Genomic DNA, 19,622 nt, shown 5'->3' with positions numbered 1-19,622 from the left:
AAAAAGAAACATAAATATATAGGTTTTATTACAATCCTTTAACAACATTCATCAAATTCTCCAAAAAATATAGAAGCATTAGGGAGATTCACATTTAGGATCATTTTCTCCTTGTTCTATGTTAGATGTGCTCTCATTCTTGAATATACAATTCATGCCATAGATCATCAAGTGATGGCTCAAGTGTGTCTTCTTCCTAATTGAGATCTTTTTGAAAATTGGTTGAGAAGGTGAGATGGGTGAAATTTTCCCTTGAAATACTTGAGACCTTAAAAATATCCATATTAGCTGACATTTCCTTGTCAAAGCATGAAACCATTCAAGTTTAGAAAAATGGCATGGGCTATATGGGCTAAAATGTCTCACAAACCATTGATTTATTAGATTAGTTTCAGTGGACAAAATCATAACTTTAAACAAACATGAATAAAAACTAAAATCATTTGAAATTCACAATAATCAACTAGAAATCGCTCCACAAAGAAAAATTGAATCATTTTTGCATGATTATTCAACCATTCATCTTGATTTTGGATAGCAGTGGTTCCTTGTATAGCTGCACTACATTCCTTTGAGAGAGACATTTTGAGTAGAGGTGGTTTATTTCCTCCATACATGTTGACCCAATAAGTTTTAATTTTTTCATCAATTTTTTGTGGAGGATGATATAACACGGCATGTTCCTCAACAAGTTTTGTACTTTTATCTCCAAATTATATAGGTTGTTAATTATAGTTGACCAACTGATAATAATGTAGCATATTGGTGTAACTTTCATATGCAATTCGGTATCCATCATAAAACACCTCTTTCCTAATCATATCTTATCCTTCCCTATTTGTTTTGTTAACACAAAGGTGTGGCTTATTCAATAATTATTGGAAATACATTGTTAATTAGTTAAATTTTATGAAATGCATCGAAGAATAAGCACTTGTTTGAATATGGACATTATTGTCTAACACTTGAAGCACTAACCATCCCAAAATTAATATTGATAATTTTAGAAAATGTGATATTGAAACTAGAAGTTGTTACCAGTCTACACATTTAAGCACACCTACAAGACTTCATGAAAGAAATTTTCAAAGAAGATTATAGATGGCATGCTTTTTCTAGGCAATGATGAACCAAATGATGAAAACTATAGTGACAACATTAGTTTTTGAAAATCGGGATCGTAAGCATGATAGGAAAATTCCCTTCTTGCTCATTGCCACAACATATGTACTTTGAGTTTTATATATGAGATTGTTTTACTTTTCTATAAAGACACATTGCTAGAACAAATCAAATCCAGTCCAAGGGGTATGACGTCTACAGGAGCTTTTTGTTAAATGAATCAGTGTTCATTCTTGATGCATCTGCGTTGAGTGTCGTGGACTGGGAGATGCAGGGAAAACCACGGCTGAGAGTATAGATGTTTCTCGAAACAGCTCACGTGCTTTGACATGTATATACCTTCTAATCATGTGTGGTTACATACAAAGAGACGCAGATAATTTGCTGCATCCACCTCTGTTCTGAATACTCCGGCCTTGACCACGTGGGCTGTCACATTGGTGGTAAAAGTCGTTGCTAGCTTCTTCACCTCTTCATGTCAATCCAAGACTCAAGAAGCATGTGCTTGGATGCTCATATATTTCATTCAAAACTCAAAACCTTTGTCACATATGGCTTGAACTATCTGGCTATACTGGAGTGCATACATGCTGGAGAGTATTATTCCACTGACTAGAACAGTTGAGGTTTTCCACCAAACAGTTCACATGCTAGCCTATGATCCGATGGGGGATGAAAAACTCGGACCACATGGCTCTCATGCCTTATTTTTGCTTGCAACTGTCGCTGATCTTCATGCGTTCAGGCTGGAAGATTACAATTCGCATTTTTTTCTTAATTACTATTCATATGCCACTTGGATTTTACAATGAGCCTAGCAACACAATTTATTTATTTATTTTCTTTAAAAGATATTCAGACGTCTTCACCTATTCTTCCACAGTCACCTCGTGGATATTGACTCCAATGATTGTGCATTGAGGGGCATTATGTCGAATAGTTTGTGTGCAGGAATGGAGCAATTTCAAGGGTTTGAATTGGTCATATCAGATGCACACATAAAAGATAGAGGCTCCTTTATGTAACATTATCCCTGACTGGAGAACAAACAAAACACTCTCTCCTTATGCAGTGGATTCAAATCATTGAGTCATGACATAATGGGGGCTGAAGATTGAAGCTTGGATTGTCATTCATATCCCCCGTGTTATAGATATATTGCAAAAATATATCAAGATCAACCCACTGAACAAAGGGAATCATGCCCATTGTCTACCATCGTACACAAATTTTGAATCTTGGAGAAACACATGCCATTGAATGGAGCACCAGATGAAAAGTTGAATTGATTCATAACGACTCACTTTTCAATTCTCATCCTTTAATAACTTGATAGAGGTTAATTAACCACCTTCAAAATACATATTTTGGAGCTTAACCTTAACCTTTGAGACAAAAAGTTAAGGTTAATGATGAGGGAGAAAATACGTGTTTTGACCCCCAAACTTTAACCTCTTTTTAAAAGGTTAATTTTGCAAACTTATCTTAACCTTTTGATGGAGAGGTTAATGGTTAAGCTCTTGAATTGAAATATGTGTTTTGACAATTAATCTTAACCTTTTTAGAGGTTAATGGTTAATGATCAAGTTGAAAATACGTATTTTGGTTCCTTCCATTAAATTGTGAGAACTTTTGACTCAAAGACTAGATTTTAAAATTTTGAAATGATGGATAGAGCTAGTGATTAGCTGAAGGATTTGAAGGGTGAAATTTCTCAAAAACTTTGAGGGAAAGTGACCATTCTAATGCTTAAAATGAGGCATATTTCAAAAATAACCGTATCATCAAAAAGATAGGAATTGAGGTAATTTTGATATCCAAGTAACAAACTTTAATTCATCAATTAAATAAATTATTTTTTGTAATTCTTCATAATTAATTTTCAAATTTATTAATTTTAAAATAACAATTTTCATCACTATATTTACATATATTTTCCAAAAATAAATAAGTAATTTATTTAATTTTAAGAAAAAGTTTTATACTCCCTAAAAAATTAAATTATTAAAATGGCTCATAAATCAAATATTGTCTAAACCTTAAATTAGGTGATAAATGAGAAAACATCCAAACTAAGTACAAGAGAAAGTTTGAAATAAAGCATTATTTTAAGTAGTCTTTGATTAATGCAAGCCACTGTCTGCGTAGGGATGATAACAATACAAAGAGATGTGATGCATGGATGGCATGAGGTATGTGGCATGGGGTATCCAGCCACAATGAATTTCGTGGCTAGATAGTCATTGCCTTCATGGTACATCGTGTCCTATCCATAAAGATGTGATCTTCGACTACAAGGGGTCAATTCTTATGGATGTTATTTTACAAATTCCTAATATGTTACGATAAAAATTGTTATGGTGACTCACCTCCCTTTAGCTTTGTTTATTTGTGAAAATTTTCACTCTCCCTTTCCTTCAAACCCAACATGAATAGTCAACTTTTGAAGTCTTGAAGATTGTTTTACAAGGCACAATTTGTCCCACTCTTCTTCCCTTATTTAGATGTGATCTTCTTAAATATCAACAAAATGGTTGACAAGTCAATATCTCCAAAAATCACAAAGCCATCTTCAAAAGGTGAATATCAACAACAAGAAAAATATATCAACGAACATAATCAAACAATTTTTTTATAATTTGTTTCATAGATCACTTATTTCTTTACAATATTAAAAAGAAGAATCCTAGAGAACTCAAAAGATGGTTCATAAATGTTGACTTATGTTCACTATAGCATAATATAGATTATTATCCCTCTTAAATTTGGGTTTCACACTTCTCTTATACCCTCGAATATATCATATAGGGTACCATTGCACCTCTTTTTTTATACAAGTGCTAATTAAAATAATGAAAAATCTGAGTCACTGATCTCTTGTTATTATTAGTTAAAAGGAATAACCACCACGGAGTTCTTGATTACACAATATATTAATTAAAAAAGTAGCTAGTGATGTTGAGAATTATTGGTTTGGAGTATTTGGTCCACACGGTCTTCAAATGAAAGATGAGTTTCACTAAGCAAGACGCGTGTAAAGTAACAAAACTCACGTTTAAATATATGTCTTAAAAATACACTTGCCTATCGCTTTCTCGTAGCCATTCCTACCATACTCATAACTCTCCTCTTTTACGAACATATGGCGATCCAGAGATTTAAATAAACAAGTTTCGCGTGAACAAATACGGCGAGCGGAAGGAGGCCGAGCTCTACGAAAGTGTCTGATACATACGTTCTCAAATCATTGCTGTCGGAGACATAAAATACTTTTTCCACACAGATCTGGAAAGTCGGAACTTTATCTGGTAAATTCGAAAGATTAATTATTCGAATAGTATGTCGAAGCTAACTTATGCTCTGAAAAAGTCCTGCAATGATTCTGTTTATTTTTAATTTTGAAGCATCAATTAGTGCGAACCTGCAAAGATTCTGTTTACTTTGTGAAAACCTGTAAAGATTTTGCATATTTCTATTTATAAAGCATAAATTTGTGAAAACTTGCAAAGATCTTGTATACTGCTGTTTGGAAGTATGAATTGGTAAAAACATGGGAAGTTTTTGTATATTACTATAATTAAGCATAAATTTGTGCTCCAAAGGAGATGGTAGTAAGTCATTTGTCCTTTAGATCTATAAATTTCTAGAACCTAGTTCCTCTAAATTTGTATATTTTTTAAGCATTACTATTTGCAAAAAGCGTAACTCTGTAAAAACGTGTGAAGATTTTGCATATTATAATTGTCTGTAAGCATAAATTTGTGAAACCCTGCAAAGATATTGTATACTGCTATTTGTAAGTATGAATTGGTTAAAAAACTGTAAAGATTCTGTATATTAGTAGTAGTAAGTCATTTGTCCTTCAGATCTAGAAATCTCCAGCAATTTCCTTTAAAGTTATGTTTTTTTTTGCTTGAATTCTTTTCAGGATGCAGAGAGAGAAAGCAAAAGTGGTGCTGATATACAAGGGAATAGAAGAACAGGTACGTAACTTTCGGCTCGCAGAAACATTTATACTGTTCAGTTTCCTAGGGCACAGAGAGAGAAATGGCAAATGGTGAGAAATTTTTATTTTTTTTCATCTACGGAAATCCTGTGGATGAGAAGACGGATTAGTCTCGGAGTTAAATATAAGATTACAAGTCTAATTGCGCGGCGACAATAATTTACTGTGCAGAGATGTAGAAATACTAGAAAACGACAGTCTAAAACTGAAACCTTCAAGTCTATCTCTTCTTCTATTTTTCCAAACGAGATTCGTATGAGTTCTGCCTTGTGGACCAGCATATCAGATCATTCATTTCATCATAGTACAGAATGGTGGATACTTGTACCAACAAATTTATTATAAAGTTTAATTTAAATGGTTTATAATTTAATGGTAGAATGTATTTTTAATATTAATTTTGTAAATGTATAAATGACATATTTTAAATTGGAAGCTTAAGTAATTTAGATGAGATGTTTTATTGTAATTTAATGAGCAGGTGCTGGTTTGTGTTAATAAAATGTTCTATTAATTTAAGATTTTAATATATATTTTTAAAAGATGGTTTACTTGGTAATGAAATATATATAGATTTTTTATATTTTTATTATATATAATTTATTTATTTTAAGATGCAATTGTTTAAATGACTCTAAATGTATAAGATGTAAATTAAAATTTTAATTTTATATATGTGATGACATTTAGATGTAGATTCAAAATGTTATTTTATATATATGATATATTTATTAATGTATTAAATGTTATGATATGATTATTAGAATTAACATATAAATCATTAATATTAATGACTATTATAACAACAATAGAAAAAGTTTTCAAAACCACAAATATGATGTGATTTGAATTTCTTTTAAAGATAAAATAACTTCTTGAATCACATATTGAAAATTTACAAGCTTGAAGTCCTCATAAGGAAAGGAGCTCTGAATATTTGATTTGAAAGAGCGAATCTCCTTTCTACTGTTATTCGAAAAGCTAACATTGAAGTCAAAGAGATTATGGAGTCCTGTTTTTTCTCAGAACCACAATCCATCGTATTTATCTTGATGGCGGACTAAAAGTTGGACAAATACTGGTCTCAATCATAAGATTGAACACTATATATTCCAACCATTAATGTACCTAAACTGAGAATTTTTCTTATCTATAAATGTAACTGCACCATTTATACACGAGTGATATTTTACTTAAGGATGGTAATAAGTGGGCCATTCATACTTAGATGAGTGGATCATTACCACTCATTAGAGATGGAAGAGGCATTGCTATTAACAGTTGAACACCCAAAATCAAGAACTGAACTCTGAATCTACTGTTTTCTGGGGATCATGCAGGCCATGAAGAATGTAATGGATCCAGTTTTCAAGTTGCAGTTGAACGCGAAAACAGCAATTGTGCACCGCAGCGAAATAACCTATGATGGAAAAAGCATAGCAGAATTGTTGCGCCAAAAGGTAGAATTCAAAAAGGTATATATTAATTAATGTGCTGAACTGATAGAGCTCCGAGTTGAGTAATATTTAGTAGGGATGATGATATAAAACATTAGTAATATTTAGACGTCGAGTTTCAAGCATGGCAGATTCTGCGGATGACATGGAGATCACTGCCAAAAGATAGCCATGGATGCCTCCACAGAGAATACCTGAGGGTTGCTCTAAATATCTTAGCCCCCGGTCTTGGTTTGCCATCGTTTGGGGTTGTGGAAGAGGTAACATAATCATTCTTGACATTCTTTAAGAAAAGTAGATGTTATTTTTATATTTTTTTATTTTGAAAAGTTTTGTGCACACTAGTAGTAATTACAGTCAAGAAAATTAGACTGCAAGAGACATTAATGTCTGCCACTATATTCTGTTACAGTGAAGTGCCGATATGGATGTTGTACATTCAAAATTAAACTATATTATTAGAGCTTTTAAAATTTAACTTAGATAATTGTGATATTGTTATTGTAGACACCTAAATTTGATTACACTGCTTTGGTAATCTAATTTAGCCATCTCTAAAGGCATCATTAATTAAAATCTTATTTAATTAATCCTTTGCCATTCCTAGTTGATTAATTTAATTAATCATCTATAGTCCTAATTGATAAATCAAATAATCTATTATTTATCAATTAAATCCTTTTCTCCTATCTAATTCCAAAAATCCTCATTTATTAAATAAATCTATTTGATAAATGAAATCCTCAAATTCAAAAACCCCTAACCTATCTCTAATCCTCCATTTAGCCTAATCCACCCCATCCACCCATACTAACCAAGCTTAGCCACTAACTCACCCACCCTCATTAATGCCATCCACTTGCACATCTCTAACATCCCTAATCTAATCCTAAACCCAAGCCTAATCCACCCCCTAATGTTGTCACATTCCTTAAACAAGTTTAAGACTTTCCTAATCCAAACCAAAGTCTCCCCTCAAAAAAACCCAACCACTAAGTCATGAGTGCTCTTACAAAACATAAAAGACTCTTACAAGCCCACTCATGACTCTTACACCCATCTTCTACACTCTTCCCTCTTCAACACTCATTCCTCTTACATCCCTCTTACATACTCAACCCCACTCATCATGCCTTTAACCAACCCTTTACCCTACCCTCTCACACTCATCCTCCTTGTGACAAGTGTCACCTTCCCATTGGTGCTAAACAAGCACAATCCATGTGCTCCCCTTTGAGTGCATCTTAGCCCTCCTTAAGCCTTCATCCATCCTTGCATCTAAGCCCTCCATCCCTCTACCCCTTAGCCTATAAATTGAATCTCATCCCAAGCCATTTCATCAACAATCTTTGAGCTAAAGTTACCATGCTATTTTGAGAACCAAAGCCATCAAATCTTACCCTTATAATGCCAAATTGAGAGCTCACAAAGCTACCAATTTGCCATTACCCATCTCCATTGAAGCAACTTTTGAGCATCTTGAGCATACATCCACAGCAAAAGGACACATCTACAGAATCAAGAAAGCATGGAGTGTTTTCTCTTGTGAGGTTTGCACTTCTTGTTTGCTTTCTTTGTCTAAGCATATATGTGAATTTAGTTTTTGGTTTGTGAATGTTTACTTTATTTGTTAATGTTCTTTGCATACTAAATCTTGTTCTACAGTTATCAACATTCAATTGTATATTTTTTGAGCCAAACGTATTCATTTAAAAATTACACATATGAATACTGATAGCAATATCACAATTACATAATAATATTAACAAAATATAAATGATGAATTAAACATGGGGAAAAAGTTGTGCAACATTCAAATTAGAATTAATTATAATTAGAATAAATATTTGAAACATTTTGAAGATGTATAAATATATAATAAATATTTTGTTTCTAATTTTCAAATAGATAATATTTTTAGCATGGAAGATGAAGGGTTTTGACTCTCAACCCTATTTCTTTATGTTGATTCTTTATTTTGGTGCCAAAAAATGATGTTAAGAAGACATTTGATGACCTTAGATTTTTAACCTAGAGAGATGAAAAACATATGCATTGGACTAAATATAGTGATTTGAGAAGAAAGAGAAAAATATTATCAAAGTTTCTTCCCTTTCAAGTGATTCTCTTGGTGTAACCATGTGTCCTAGCTTTTTCATGGTCTATTTTGCACTATTCACTCATTCATATTTAGTTGTGATAGAGTTATTTGAACACTAGATCTAATGATATTATAATCATCATAGTTGATAAAATTATTTTTAAAAGTGCACCTCTCTCTCTTCCCCACTCCCTCCCTCCCTCTGTCCCTCCCCCCCCCCACTCTACAAATAAAAATTAGAACTACATAACCATGAAATTGTACCTTCTAGATCTCAACACTTATTGGCACAATAATGTACAATGTTTTCTATAAAACCTTTTATATAGTTGTCCTTGTATAGAAAAAATATATATATTCCCTACAACAAGAAACATGCATCTACTATTATATGTGTACTCACACTTGTATATGTATATATGTAAGTGTAAAATACATTTATAGATAGTAGGAAAAAAGAATTTAATATATTTTAGTTGAGTTTATAGACTAAATTATATAAGATTTAATAAATAAATAAAATTAACTTTGAAAATTATTAGAATAAATATTTAATATTTTTTTTCAAAACAAAAATTTAAAGCAATACATAAATGTGTAAAAGATTAGTAATGCATAAATTTGGTGTTGATAAATGCAGATGGACGAAATGGTATCAAATATTTTTTATTTGATGAGAGAAAATGAAGGTGGATCCTTGACTAAAACAAAATTCAATCATTTGATGTTGAAAATACTTGGAAGCATGGTACTTTACCTCCAAAAGAACCCAATTAATGTATCTTTTATTAAAGTTTGTACTTGTTCTCCTATATGTAACAATGCCACATGATAAATTTTTATTCCTTATTGATTGATATACAACTAACAAAAAGGTCATTAAAAACCATAGAGCTAATTCCTCTTATAATCTATCCAAATTACAATATAATATATGAGAAGAGAATATGCTATAGAAGAGAGTTTAATTAAATTTTGGTTATGTCCTTGTTTATTTTTAAAATAAAAAATGTGTTCTTGTCATTGATTTTGAATAAAAAGACACATATGACCAATGCTCCCTTGGTTTGTTGGAGAAGTTGTTTGGTTATGAATGAACCCACCAGGGATCAAGTGTGGTTGAGTGAAAAGGCTTCAACACCATAAGATATGAGGTCAAGATCATTTTCTCCCTCTTTGTATTCCCTTATCTCCCCCCTCCCTCTTCTTCTCCCCATATCCCCTTCTCTTGATCCCACCCTCCATCTCCATGTCCCCTTCTCTCTCTCTCTCTTCCCACAAATTCTCCCACCCACCCACTTCTCCATATCCTCTCTCTCTCTCTCTCTCTCTCTCTCTCTCTCTCTCTCTCTCTCTCTCTCTCTCTCTCTCTCTCTCTCTCTCACACACACACACACACACACACACACACATGCATGTATGTATGAAATTTTTAGCTACTTTATATTAGATATCTTTCATTTAAATGGTACCAATAAAAAATTCTCAGTTCCACTGTAATAATTGTTAGCTATTTTTGCCTTCCCACCAAATTGAAAGATTTGAATTTAAACCTAGTTAACATTCATATATTTTAATATTCAAATATTAGGGCACGTGAAAATACCATTTTAAGACCTTGGGTTATTCCTTATTTCCTAAGTGGCTGAAAATTTTAAAAATTTCGCGAACCTAGATTTTGTCCATCGTTTGATCTCCTTAGATCTATGGCCGTTGCAATCTCACTCTACAGAAAAGCACTGAACCTTATTTTTTGTGAGAAAGCGACAGTGTGCCATGTGGCTTGGTGGGGCTTCCTTTCTCCGTGGCTGGTGAGATTCCAAACAAGGGTATAGCTCGTAGGTTCTGATTTGTGCTTGGTGTTGTGGGCTAGTTTTCTCTACATTTTTTCATCCACCATCAAATCTTACAACATCAAGGGTTGTTGCTTTTTTGCTTTTTGAAGATGCACAAGTTTTATTTCATATGATAAAGTGACAAACGGACATGTGTATCAGGTGGGCCTCCCTCTCTTTACGACTGGTCTAGTTGTCGGACAGGTTATAGCTGGCAGGATTTCATTTATGCCTTATGAGTGTGGGCTAGTTTCTTTAGTGTATTTTACTCACTATCAGACCAAAGATCATCCACAGTTGTTTCTTTCTCGCTATGTAGAGTTTCTCAATCTTAAATTTATGCGATGAAGTGAAAGGTTGACACGTGTACATAATGGGCCCAATTTAGAGGGAAACAACAAAAATTACCACGGTTAGGATTGGTGATTTCATGTAGTTAGCGGTCATGGTTAAGTTTTAAAAGGAAAAATCAATCAGATGAGTCTTTCAATCTTATGATGAAGCCATGTCGTAAGATTACAAGTGCAAATGAGGAAACCATTGAGGTCACGACAAAGGTTGGGATAACTGTTGTAATATCATAAGGATTATGGGATCAATTGTTGATGTTACACTAGACCATAAGATTGTAATATCATCATGTCAGTTAGTTGTTTCGTAACATCGTGAGAAGGAAAGAATGGTCTCGTGACTCTACAATATGGAGTTTTCATAAGATCAGATGTCTTGGTGTTGTCGAAGGATTATGACGAAAGTAAAAGGAAGGCTCAATGCTACAAAGAATGGATGATTGTAAGATCCTAAGGGTCAGGGTTGATATAAGGGTTTTGACCCTAGTTGATGATAGTAAGATTGTGAGTCCCAATGTTGACCATAATATAAGAAATTTTCCCATCCGAGCTGGAAAGTAAAGGGCCTTTGACCAATCAAGTTGCAGGAAAGGTACAAATGGACATTGGAAATGGTTGACCCATACTTCTATCTAACTTGGCGTACTAATATAGAAGAATATAGTTGTTTAATAGAAAATGGACAATATGCTCAATTGATTACCCAGTTGTTTCAACTACCTCCCATGCCTATTAAGTGCAAAGGAACACTCACTCATTGCTTGGTTATCTATCTACCTAGCTATGCATTAATGATCAGCGTTCCTGTCTTCGCAGTGTTGTTCTTTTGACAAAAGATTGGGTTTTTGTTGCATCTGGATGTGTACCACGATCAAATATTTTTCTAGATTTATAGATGATTGTTCTCAACAACTTTAATTGTAATGGTTGTACTTAGCTTCTTTCAAAAGTTATCTCAATTATGCTTGAACTATAAAAGCAAGTTTTGTTTCTCTTCAAAAGGGTCGAATCTTCTCTATTTCTCTAATATTGCTTTGCAAATTCACTATAAATCCCCTTTTCCTTTGGACCTAATGACATTTTTCCTTATCTCCTTTAGCTATTAATGATTGTGCAAGATCTATTTGCCTCTCTTCAATGTTTTGTGACTATCTACAATTTGCACGATTGTGTCTCTTTTGACGTATGAATGATATATAAGTGAACTCTCTTCTTCATTATGTTATTCATTTTGGTTATCTGATCTACATGTGATTGTTGGATTTAAACAAGTCTAAATCTGTATATCTTTGATGTCATAATAGTTCAATTATGGATGTATGGGAAGAGATTAGTTTGAACACTCTATTTTGGTGCATCACCTCCTTAGGATAGATTAGGTTAGTTTTTTGTGCATGCATTCTCCCCTTTTCCCCTCCAAGAGTAGTTAGGTGCATCCTAATAGTAAGGGAAGTCAACTTTCTCCAAAAATTCAACCTCATAGTTCAAGTCCCACAACTTGGAGATTGTTTTCATGTTTCACAAGGTTGTCCTTAGGTAAAAAAATTGGACAAGGGTGCAAAATTTTGTGACAACAATAATCATGAGACCATGTTAAGATGTCAGATATTGTATTAGTATCAATTATTTGGATAACAAATATCCATAATTTTCCACATAGAATTTGGTAGTGGGCTATTTTCCTTAGTCCAATGATCCCTACATTCACTTTACAATAAAATATCACAAGTTCTATGATAGAAAAAAAATGCACCTTTTTTAGCATCTCTAGATATATTTAATTGATTACATTAAATAGATTTTGTGTCAATAGAAATATTAATGCCTTGTGAAAATCACTTGGAGCCTTAAGAAGATGAGATAGGTTAATGAAGAAAGGCCTCTCATAATACTATAGAGTCAAACAAATCCATCACAAGTGGCATAAATTATGAGAAAAAATATGTCAAAGTTTGTAAGGGACATCATCAGTTAGGTATGAAACTAAGCATTTCAACATGTCAAGAAGAAAAATGGGATGGTTCTTAAGGTGATCTTGGTCAATCGAACATGTTCATACTAATAGTACCCAAAAAAACAAAGGGATATTTAGACTGCCTTGCACCAATGCATCAAATAATTTTTCCATCAACTTTTTAAATGGATATGTATGAAAACTGCTTCAATTCTTTAAAATGTGAGATAAGTTATTATAGAAGGGCCTTGCATGATATTGTGGGATAGTTTATTCTTGAATTTTATATGCGGTGACAATGAGAGTTCATTTTTACACTTTCAAGTTTAGACATAATACACTCAACCTTGAGAAAATGTATTTGCAACTATACTAGTTTTAAAATAAAAATGGCTGAGTTAATTCTTGAGCATTTTAGTATTGTCAAGGTGTTGAGGCATAAATGTGTGTTAGATCTAGATCCATTGTGAGTTTCATAGATTGCAAGAAGAAACAACCTGTCAAAATTTGACGATTTTATGAACTTGGTGAATTTAAGGGACATCATCAATAGGGAATGACACTAAGCATTCTAGTGAGTGGTGAGAAAAAATAAGACCATGCCTAGCATAAATGTACTAAAATTAATTTTTTTGCATTGATAATTTGTGCCCCAAAAAAAAAGAACGATATCTATACTACCTTCCAAATTCTCATTGAATACATCTAATAGTTTTTGCGCCAGCATAAAAATTATTTCCTTTTGAAAACTAGTCAGGGTCTTAAAAATGTGAGGGATTATTTTAATAGGGACCACACATGATTGTGTAGGTTTGGATAAATCCTTTGCAAGTGTCACAAATAACAAGAAACATCCTATAATCTTTTATAGATTTATACAGTTAAGGAACATATGTGGTAGGGTATGATGTCAAGTATACTACTGACCAGGGAAGGAAAATAAGACTATCTTTAGGGTAAACCCACCTAACTAGATTTGTTTGCATTGACAATTCATACGTGCATGATGAATAGAACAAAATTTAGGCTACCTCACAACTTCTCATTGAATGCATCTAATAATTTTTTGTGCAAACAAAAAATTGATTCCTTGCAAAGACCAAATTTACTATTAAAAATATAAGAGAGATTATGGTTTAGGGGCCTCTCATAATCCTATAGATCTAGACTGATTTGTTGTAAGTTTCATGAATTGGGAGAAATAGCTCATCAAGTTTGATAATTTTACGCAATTGGCGCACCTAAGGACATCATCACGAGGGCATTTTGTTGAGCATTTTGACTAGTGTGGAGGGAAAATGAGATAATATCTAGAGTGAACCCCTCCAATTAGAAAAGTTCATATTGATGGTTCATATCCATGATGAATAGAATGATATTTATTCTACCACACAACTTCTCATTAAATATATTTGATAGTTCTTACATCAACAAAAAAAATTCCATGGGTTGTTGTGATGGGTAGGAGAGGGAGCGGGAAAGGGAGTGGACATGCCTATTTGAAACATAGGGTTTATGGTAGTGCCAAGGGCATTGCAGGGGTGCCTCAGCTTGGTAAGGAAGAAGATAATGAAGATGAGGATGAGGATGTAGTCGACTATAGGGGAGGTCCTTTTTCTGATGTATGGGTTCTTTGATTGAGGTAGTTGGACTCTTTGTGGAGTGTTTGGGGCCCTTATCTCCTTTGGATCTAGTGGTCTTTGAGTCCCCTTGCTCTATGTGTTCTGAATTGGATACATGGGTCTTATGGTTGCATTTTTATGGGACAATGAGGTTCAGCTTGGTGTGGGGTTTTCCCCATTTGCGTGTGTGCCATGTTGGTCATGGACAACATAATGGAGGAGGGATTTGTAATGGACAAAGTCCTATTTCCTCTTTTGGTTGATCTAATGGTGATATTATTGATAGTTTTCTCCCAGATGTCACTATTTTCACTTGCAAAATGGGAAATGGAAGGATTGTTAGCATTTTCATGTGCTTTACCCATGCCTCCTTGTCTGCTTGGTTCACCTAATTTTTTCTTGAATTTTTTAGGAAGTATGAAGGATCCTATATTTTCCTTTCCTTTTGTTGGGATTTTTATTATTTCTTTGGTTTTTTATGGTTTGCTATGAGCAATGATTGGGTAGGTGTTGTCACTCCACCCCTCCCTATGTTGGATGTTTTACTAGACTATTGTCCTTGGGACAACGCTTGGTTATGGAAGTGTAGTGCTTGCCCCTAGATCACATTTCTGTTATCATTGTCAAACCCTTTTAGGTTGATTTTATGCATTGATTAGTTTTAGAGATACTGGATTTACGATATTATGATATTATTTCATGACTTGGATTAGTGATATATCTGCTATAATTGCTTAGTTGATTTCATTTCACATGTTGTTAATGATGTCTTGATGATTCCTAAGTTGTATTGATAGAGATGCATTATTATATGTACGCATTGGATATTAGACTTATGATTTTTATGATACTTACCCCATACTTGCATGTGTATGGTGCACGTGTTTGTTTTATCTTTCTATCTGACGTGTTTGATGTGGTTAAGGGAGAGAGTCATAGTCACCTATTAGTCGGGATCTATATGATGAACCACTCCCCGCCATTGCCTGTTTAGTTTAGATATATTTATATACATGTACATGCTTGTATTTTATGCAAGATGCAAGTACCGGGCATCGACTTCCCCAAATTGCTAGGATAAGCGTGCCCAATTGCAAATACTCAAATGGTGAGAATGGGAAGATAATGATCAGGTCCAATCCCAACCATAGCCTAAAATACTTGTCCTGCAAGGAGGACTCGTAACAGACTATCTACCCTTCTTAAAACCTGTGAGTCTTTTGTGTGTATGTTGTTTTATGAGTCTTTGATGAATTTTTTGTTAATTAAGCCTAATTAAAAGATTAAATTAATGATTTAATTTAATGGAAATTTAGTATGGCATTTTAACATTTAATTATATTTAATTAATTGAGAAATTAATTAAATAAAAAGAATGGAATTCGAAGATAAAAGTTATGAAAATAAATTTAGAACGTGATGATATTTATTCAATTTAATAATAATATATTTAGAGTTCATTTTTAAGTAAATACTAAATATTATTGTTATGTAAGTTAATAAATAATTATCAAATTAAATATTCAAAAATAAATTAAGAAGTTAAAAGAAGTTAAATTATGAATATGTTTTAAGTTCACATGAATGAGTTTAAAATATAGGAAATTAAATAAAAAGATAAAATATGTGAACTTAATAAAGATATTTTAATAAAGTGCACATGAGATCAAAGTTAATAAATTAAATTAAGCAAAGTCAAGTGGAAAATTAAATAAAGTAATTTAATAATTCACTTAACGTGCATGAAAGGAATAATAAAATAATATTTTAATTAAAAAGAAAATTAATTGTATGTTAAAGAATTAATTAAATAAAATAATTATAATTTTAGAAGTGGTAGTGACAAAAACCCTAAAAGGTAATTTGATTCTATATTAGAGGGTTTTTGGGGCATTATTACAGACAAGTTTCACAGAACTCACAGGTTTTGGGAGAGCAACTCGGAGGGTTTGGAAAAGAAGGAAATTTATCATGACATGAAAGAGTTTGCTCGCAGTAGGAATTCTCATCGAACTACCAAAGTTTAGCATTAATACAAGGTAGGGTTTGAAATCTCATGAATGCATTTCTAATTGAAAAATATGTATTTGCTCTGTGGTTGTTTGTATGGTTGAAATTACGTTTGTCATCTTAATTGTTTTTCCGATCTGATTGATTGAAAATTAGTCTCTCATTATTTATATAGAAGAATCATAGAGGAAATTAATTAAATCATGTAGGGTTTGAAGGAAAAGAAATTTTAAAATTAGAAATTTGAATGGTTGGTTGTGTCTTCCCTACTAGACTATATTTGCAAATGGTATTTAAAAATAATAATAAATAAAATAAAATAAAATATTGTGATTATTTATTAGGCGGGGGTGCTATTGATAAATTGTTTGTATATAAACAAAGTGATTTAAAATAAATATTAATAAATAAAATTTAAAGAATAAAATAAAATTGTGTTATTTATTAATTAAGAAATTGATATAAAATAAATTAATTTTTTTTAAAAAGAGAGGAAGACGTTTTATGTGATATGTAATATAATAAAACAAAATTTAAAATCAAATATAATATTATTAAGTTGGGGAGTACCCCCCCAACATTTACATTACCTTGCAAACACGCAGAGTACCTACGGATCACAGTACTTGCGAATTAATACAAGAGACGCAATGCATCATAGTTCCTACCTAACACATAATGGTTGTAGAGGTGTAGATGAGTGAGAATCTAAATTAACATTATGAATGCATTGATTTTTTCTTAGAAATGCACTTGTGATCTGATAGGACTGCTCATATTTTGTTGTTAAATTCTCGTCCTAGAAATGCACTTTTGATCTGATAGGATAGCTCAGATTTTGTTGTTAAGTTCTCATGCTATATTATTATATCTTTGGGCATTTAAGCCCAAGAATAAGAGGCCAAAGTTCCCAATATGGCACTAAGTACTTAATATCATACTATGATCAATACATATGCTTTAGACAAATTTGGACCTTCTAAGTTGACAACTTAAATTATGTGCAATGAGGAAAGATATCCATACCAATATTTGAATTATAGAACTTGAAGAAGTGATGAAGCATTTGGAGTATCACATTATATATTTAAGCATAATATGCATGCTACCAGACAACCATAAGTAGTTGGAATAACTCCCCCAACTATGTATTATTCTCATCTTGATTATCAAATGGAACTCACACTATTTTTAATCATTAGCACTGGACAAAAACTAGGATAAAGATATAGATAGAGATAAATAATAGTATACAACAATAACAACATAAACATATATGCAAAGGAAAAAAGGATAGATAATATAGAGGAGGAAGAGGAAGAGAGAAAATAGTAAGATAGAGTGGTACCAACATAAGTTGTGTGTGAGAGAGAGATAATTAAATATAATTATTTTTCTTAATAAAAAAAATAGTCAAAATAAAATCATGATTATAATAAAGAATTAAAATATATTATATTTTAATTAATAAAACTAAGAATTTAATTTTTATATTAAAACTCACATTTTTATAAGAAAAAATGAAATGTATTGAAATATAAAAATATTTTATAAGTAAAACTAATTGTTTAATTTTACACAATTAAAGAAGGTTTACTATTTAATGTTTTGTATTTCCAAATTTTTAATAAAATTAAGTAATTTTTAATTATGAAATAATATCTATATAATTTAATATGCACATTTATAAATAATAAATAGATGTAATACATATAAATTTGATGTTGATGAATAAATATGATGTAATAAATAAGAAATAAAATATTACTATTTAATTTTAATACATAGTTTATAAAAACCTAATAATAATTTAAATATCTTTTAGAATTGAATTAATTCTATTTTGTGGTTATTTCTTTAGTATGTTTTTTTATATAAAATATAATTATTAATTTAATATTAAAATATATATTTAAGTTTTAAATGTATTTAAACTAAATGATAAATTGTTTAAATAAAAAATATTAATAATAAAAAATACTATAATTTAAAAATTGTAATACTTATCAATTATACATATTACAAACACTATTATAAAATATAATTAAAAACTAATACTGTTTAATTTATTTTTATAAAAGTAAAATAATAGTAATAATTTAACCACTTTTATTAAAAAAGAAAAGTTCTAAAAAAATTAAAAATTCAAATACAAAGATATAACATATTGAAATTATGTTAAAAAGACATATATATATATATAAGCATAATTTGAACTTATGCATTACATGAAGTTTTAGGAACAAGTTATATCAAATAGTCAAAAATAAACATCAATGTAAAATTAATAATAAATATATTTAAAATAAGAAATTAAAAATATTTAATAGATTGTGATAATTAATATTGATTAGACATGTTGTGTCAGGTGGAAGATAAAATGATTTGAAAAAATAAAATCTTATCAACTAGTCACAAATGTGAAAAAGATAAAGTTATAATTAATACATTCATTAATGCAAAATGAAGTTGTTAGAAAATATTTGTATTTTTTGTTGAAGAAAATTAATTTTCTCCCCCACCAAAAATAGTATGGACTAATAGAATGGATGAAAAATATGATTTATAAAATACTAAAAAATTAGAAAAAGATATAAACATTTGAAATCTCATATAATCTTTTAAATTCTTGGATTTGATTGGTTAGTGTTAATGTCATATTTGGATTGACATGAATGCATTAGTATTCCTACCTTGGCAAGAACTAATAAAAAGCCGCATGACCTGATTTTTTTTGAGATAGCGATTTGAAATCGCTTATATAAACAGATTTGTATGTTATAAGCTGTATATTATTAAAGTTTTAATATAAGTTTTCTTATTAATATATAATGTTTACTATTAAATTTTAATTAGTATTTAATAAATACATTTTATCATTCATTTATAATATAATATCTTATTAATTTCAATAATACATTTATTAGGTTATTAATTAATATTGATAAGTATTAATTGTTAAAAAAAAAATGTTTATTATGTTGTTTTTAATTATTTAATAATTAATGAATATTACTTATTAAATAATTATTAAGAGTTATAATTAAATATAGAAATTTAGATTATAATGGAGTTGAATCGAAATTAATGTTAATCATAATTATTGTTGAGATTATTAATGATTGGTAATATAGCTAACACTTGAATAAATATTAATTAATTCAA

The 19,622-nt window shown here is 30.9% G+C and overlaps 1 protein-coding gene across 2 annotated transcripts; it reads left to right on the top strand.

Annotated features, from left to right (window-relative positions):
• Positions 1–4,286: 4,286 nt before the first annotated feature.
• On the top strand, positions 4,287–9,659 carry LOC149565146 (uncharacterized). 2 transcript variants are annotated; one of them, XM_089817025.1, is made up of 5 exons: positions 4,287–4,430; positions 5,051–5,105; positions 6,469–6,603; positions 6,717–6,845; positions 9,327–9,659. In XM_089817025.1, exons 2-5 carry the CDS (start codon positions 5,052–5,054, stop codon positions 9,516–9,518), a joined length of 510 nt encoding a protein of 169 aa, XP_089673151.1. In that variant the 5' UTR covers positions 4,287–4,430; position 5,051; the 3' UTR covers positions 9,519–9,659. The 2 variants fall into 2 exon arrangements, with proteins under 2 accessions (XP_089673151.1, XP_089673152.1); XM_089817026.1 differs by having other exon boundaries at positions 4,297–4,430; positions 6,469–6,588.
• Positions 9,660–19,622: the final 9,963 nt, after the last annotated feature.

This window comes from Cupressus sempervirens, chromosome 3 (assembly GCF_028749045.1).
Source record: "Cupressus sempervirens isolate cs-2001-9-10 chromosome 3, ASM2874904v1, whole genome shotgun sequence".
Classification (NCBI taxonomy): domain Eukaryota; kingdom Viridiplantae; phylum Streptophyta; class Pinopsida; order Cupressales; family Cupressaceae; genus Cupressus; species Cupressus sempervirens.
Note: the sequence above shows the minus strand (reverse complement) of the source record. Positions and strands in the feature narration are given on the sequence as shown.

What these genes read in the sequence shown, in the direction of transcription:
- LOC149565146 (XM_089817025.1), top strand. Translation starts at nt 5,052, where the DNA reads ATGCAGAGAGAGAAAGCAAAAGTGGTGCTGATATACAAGGGAATAGAA. An exon ending in AAAAGGTAGAATTCAAAAAG is followed by an intron (nt 6,604 to 6,716) that starts GTATATATTAAT and finishes CAAGCATGGCAG; the next exon opens with ATTCTGCGGATGACATGGAG. An exon ending in CGTTTGGGGTTGTGGAAGAG is followed by an intron (nt 6,846 to 9,326) that starts GTAACATAATCA and finishes TGATAAATGCAG; the next exon opens with ATGGACGAAATGGTATCAAA.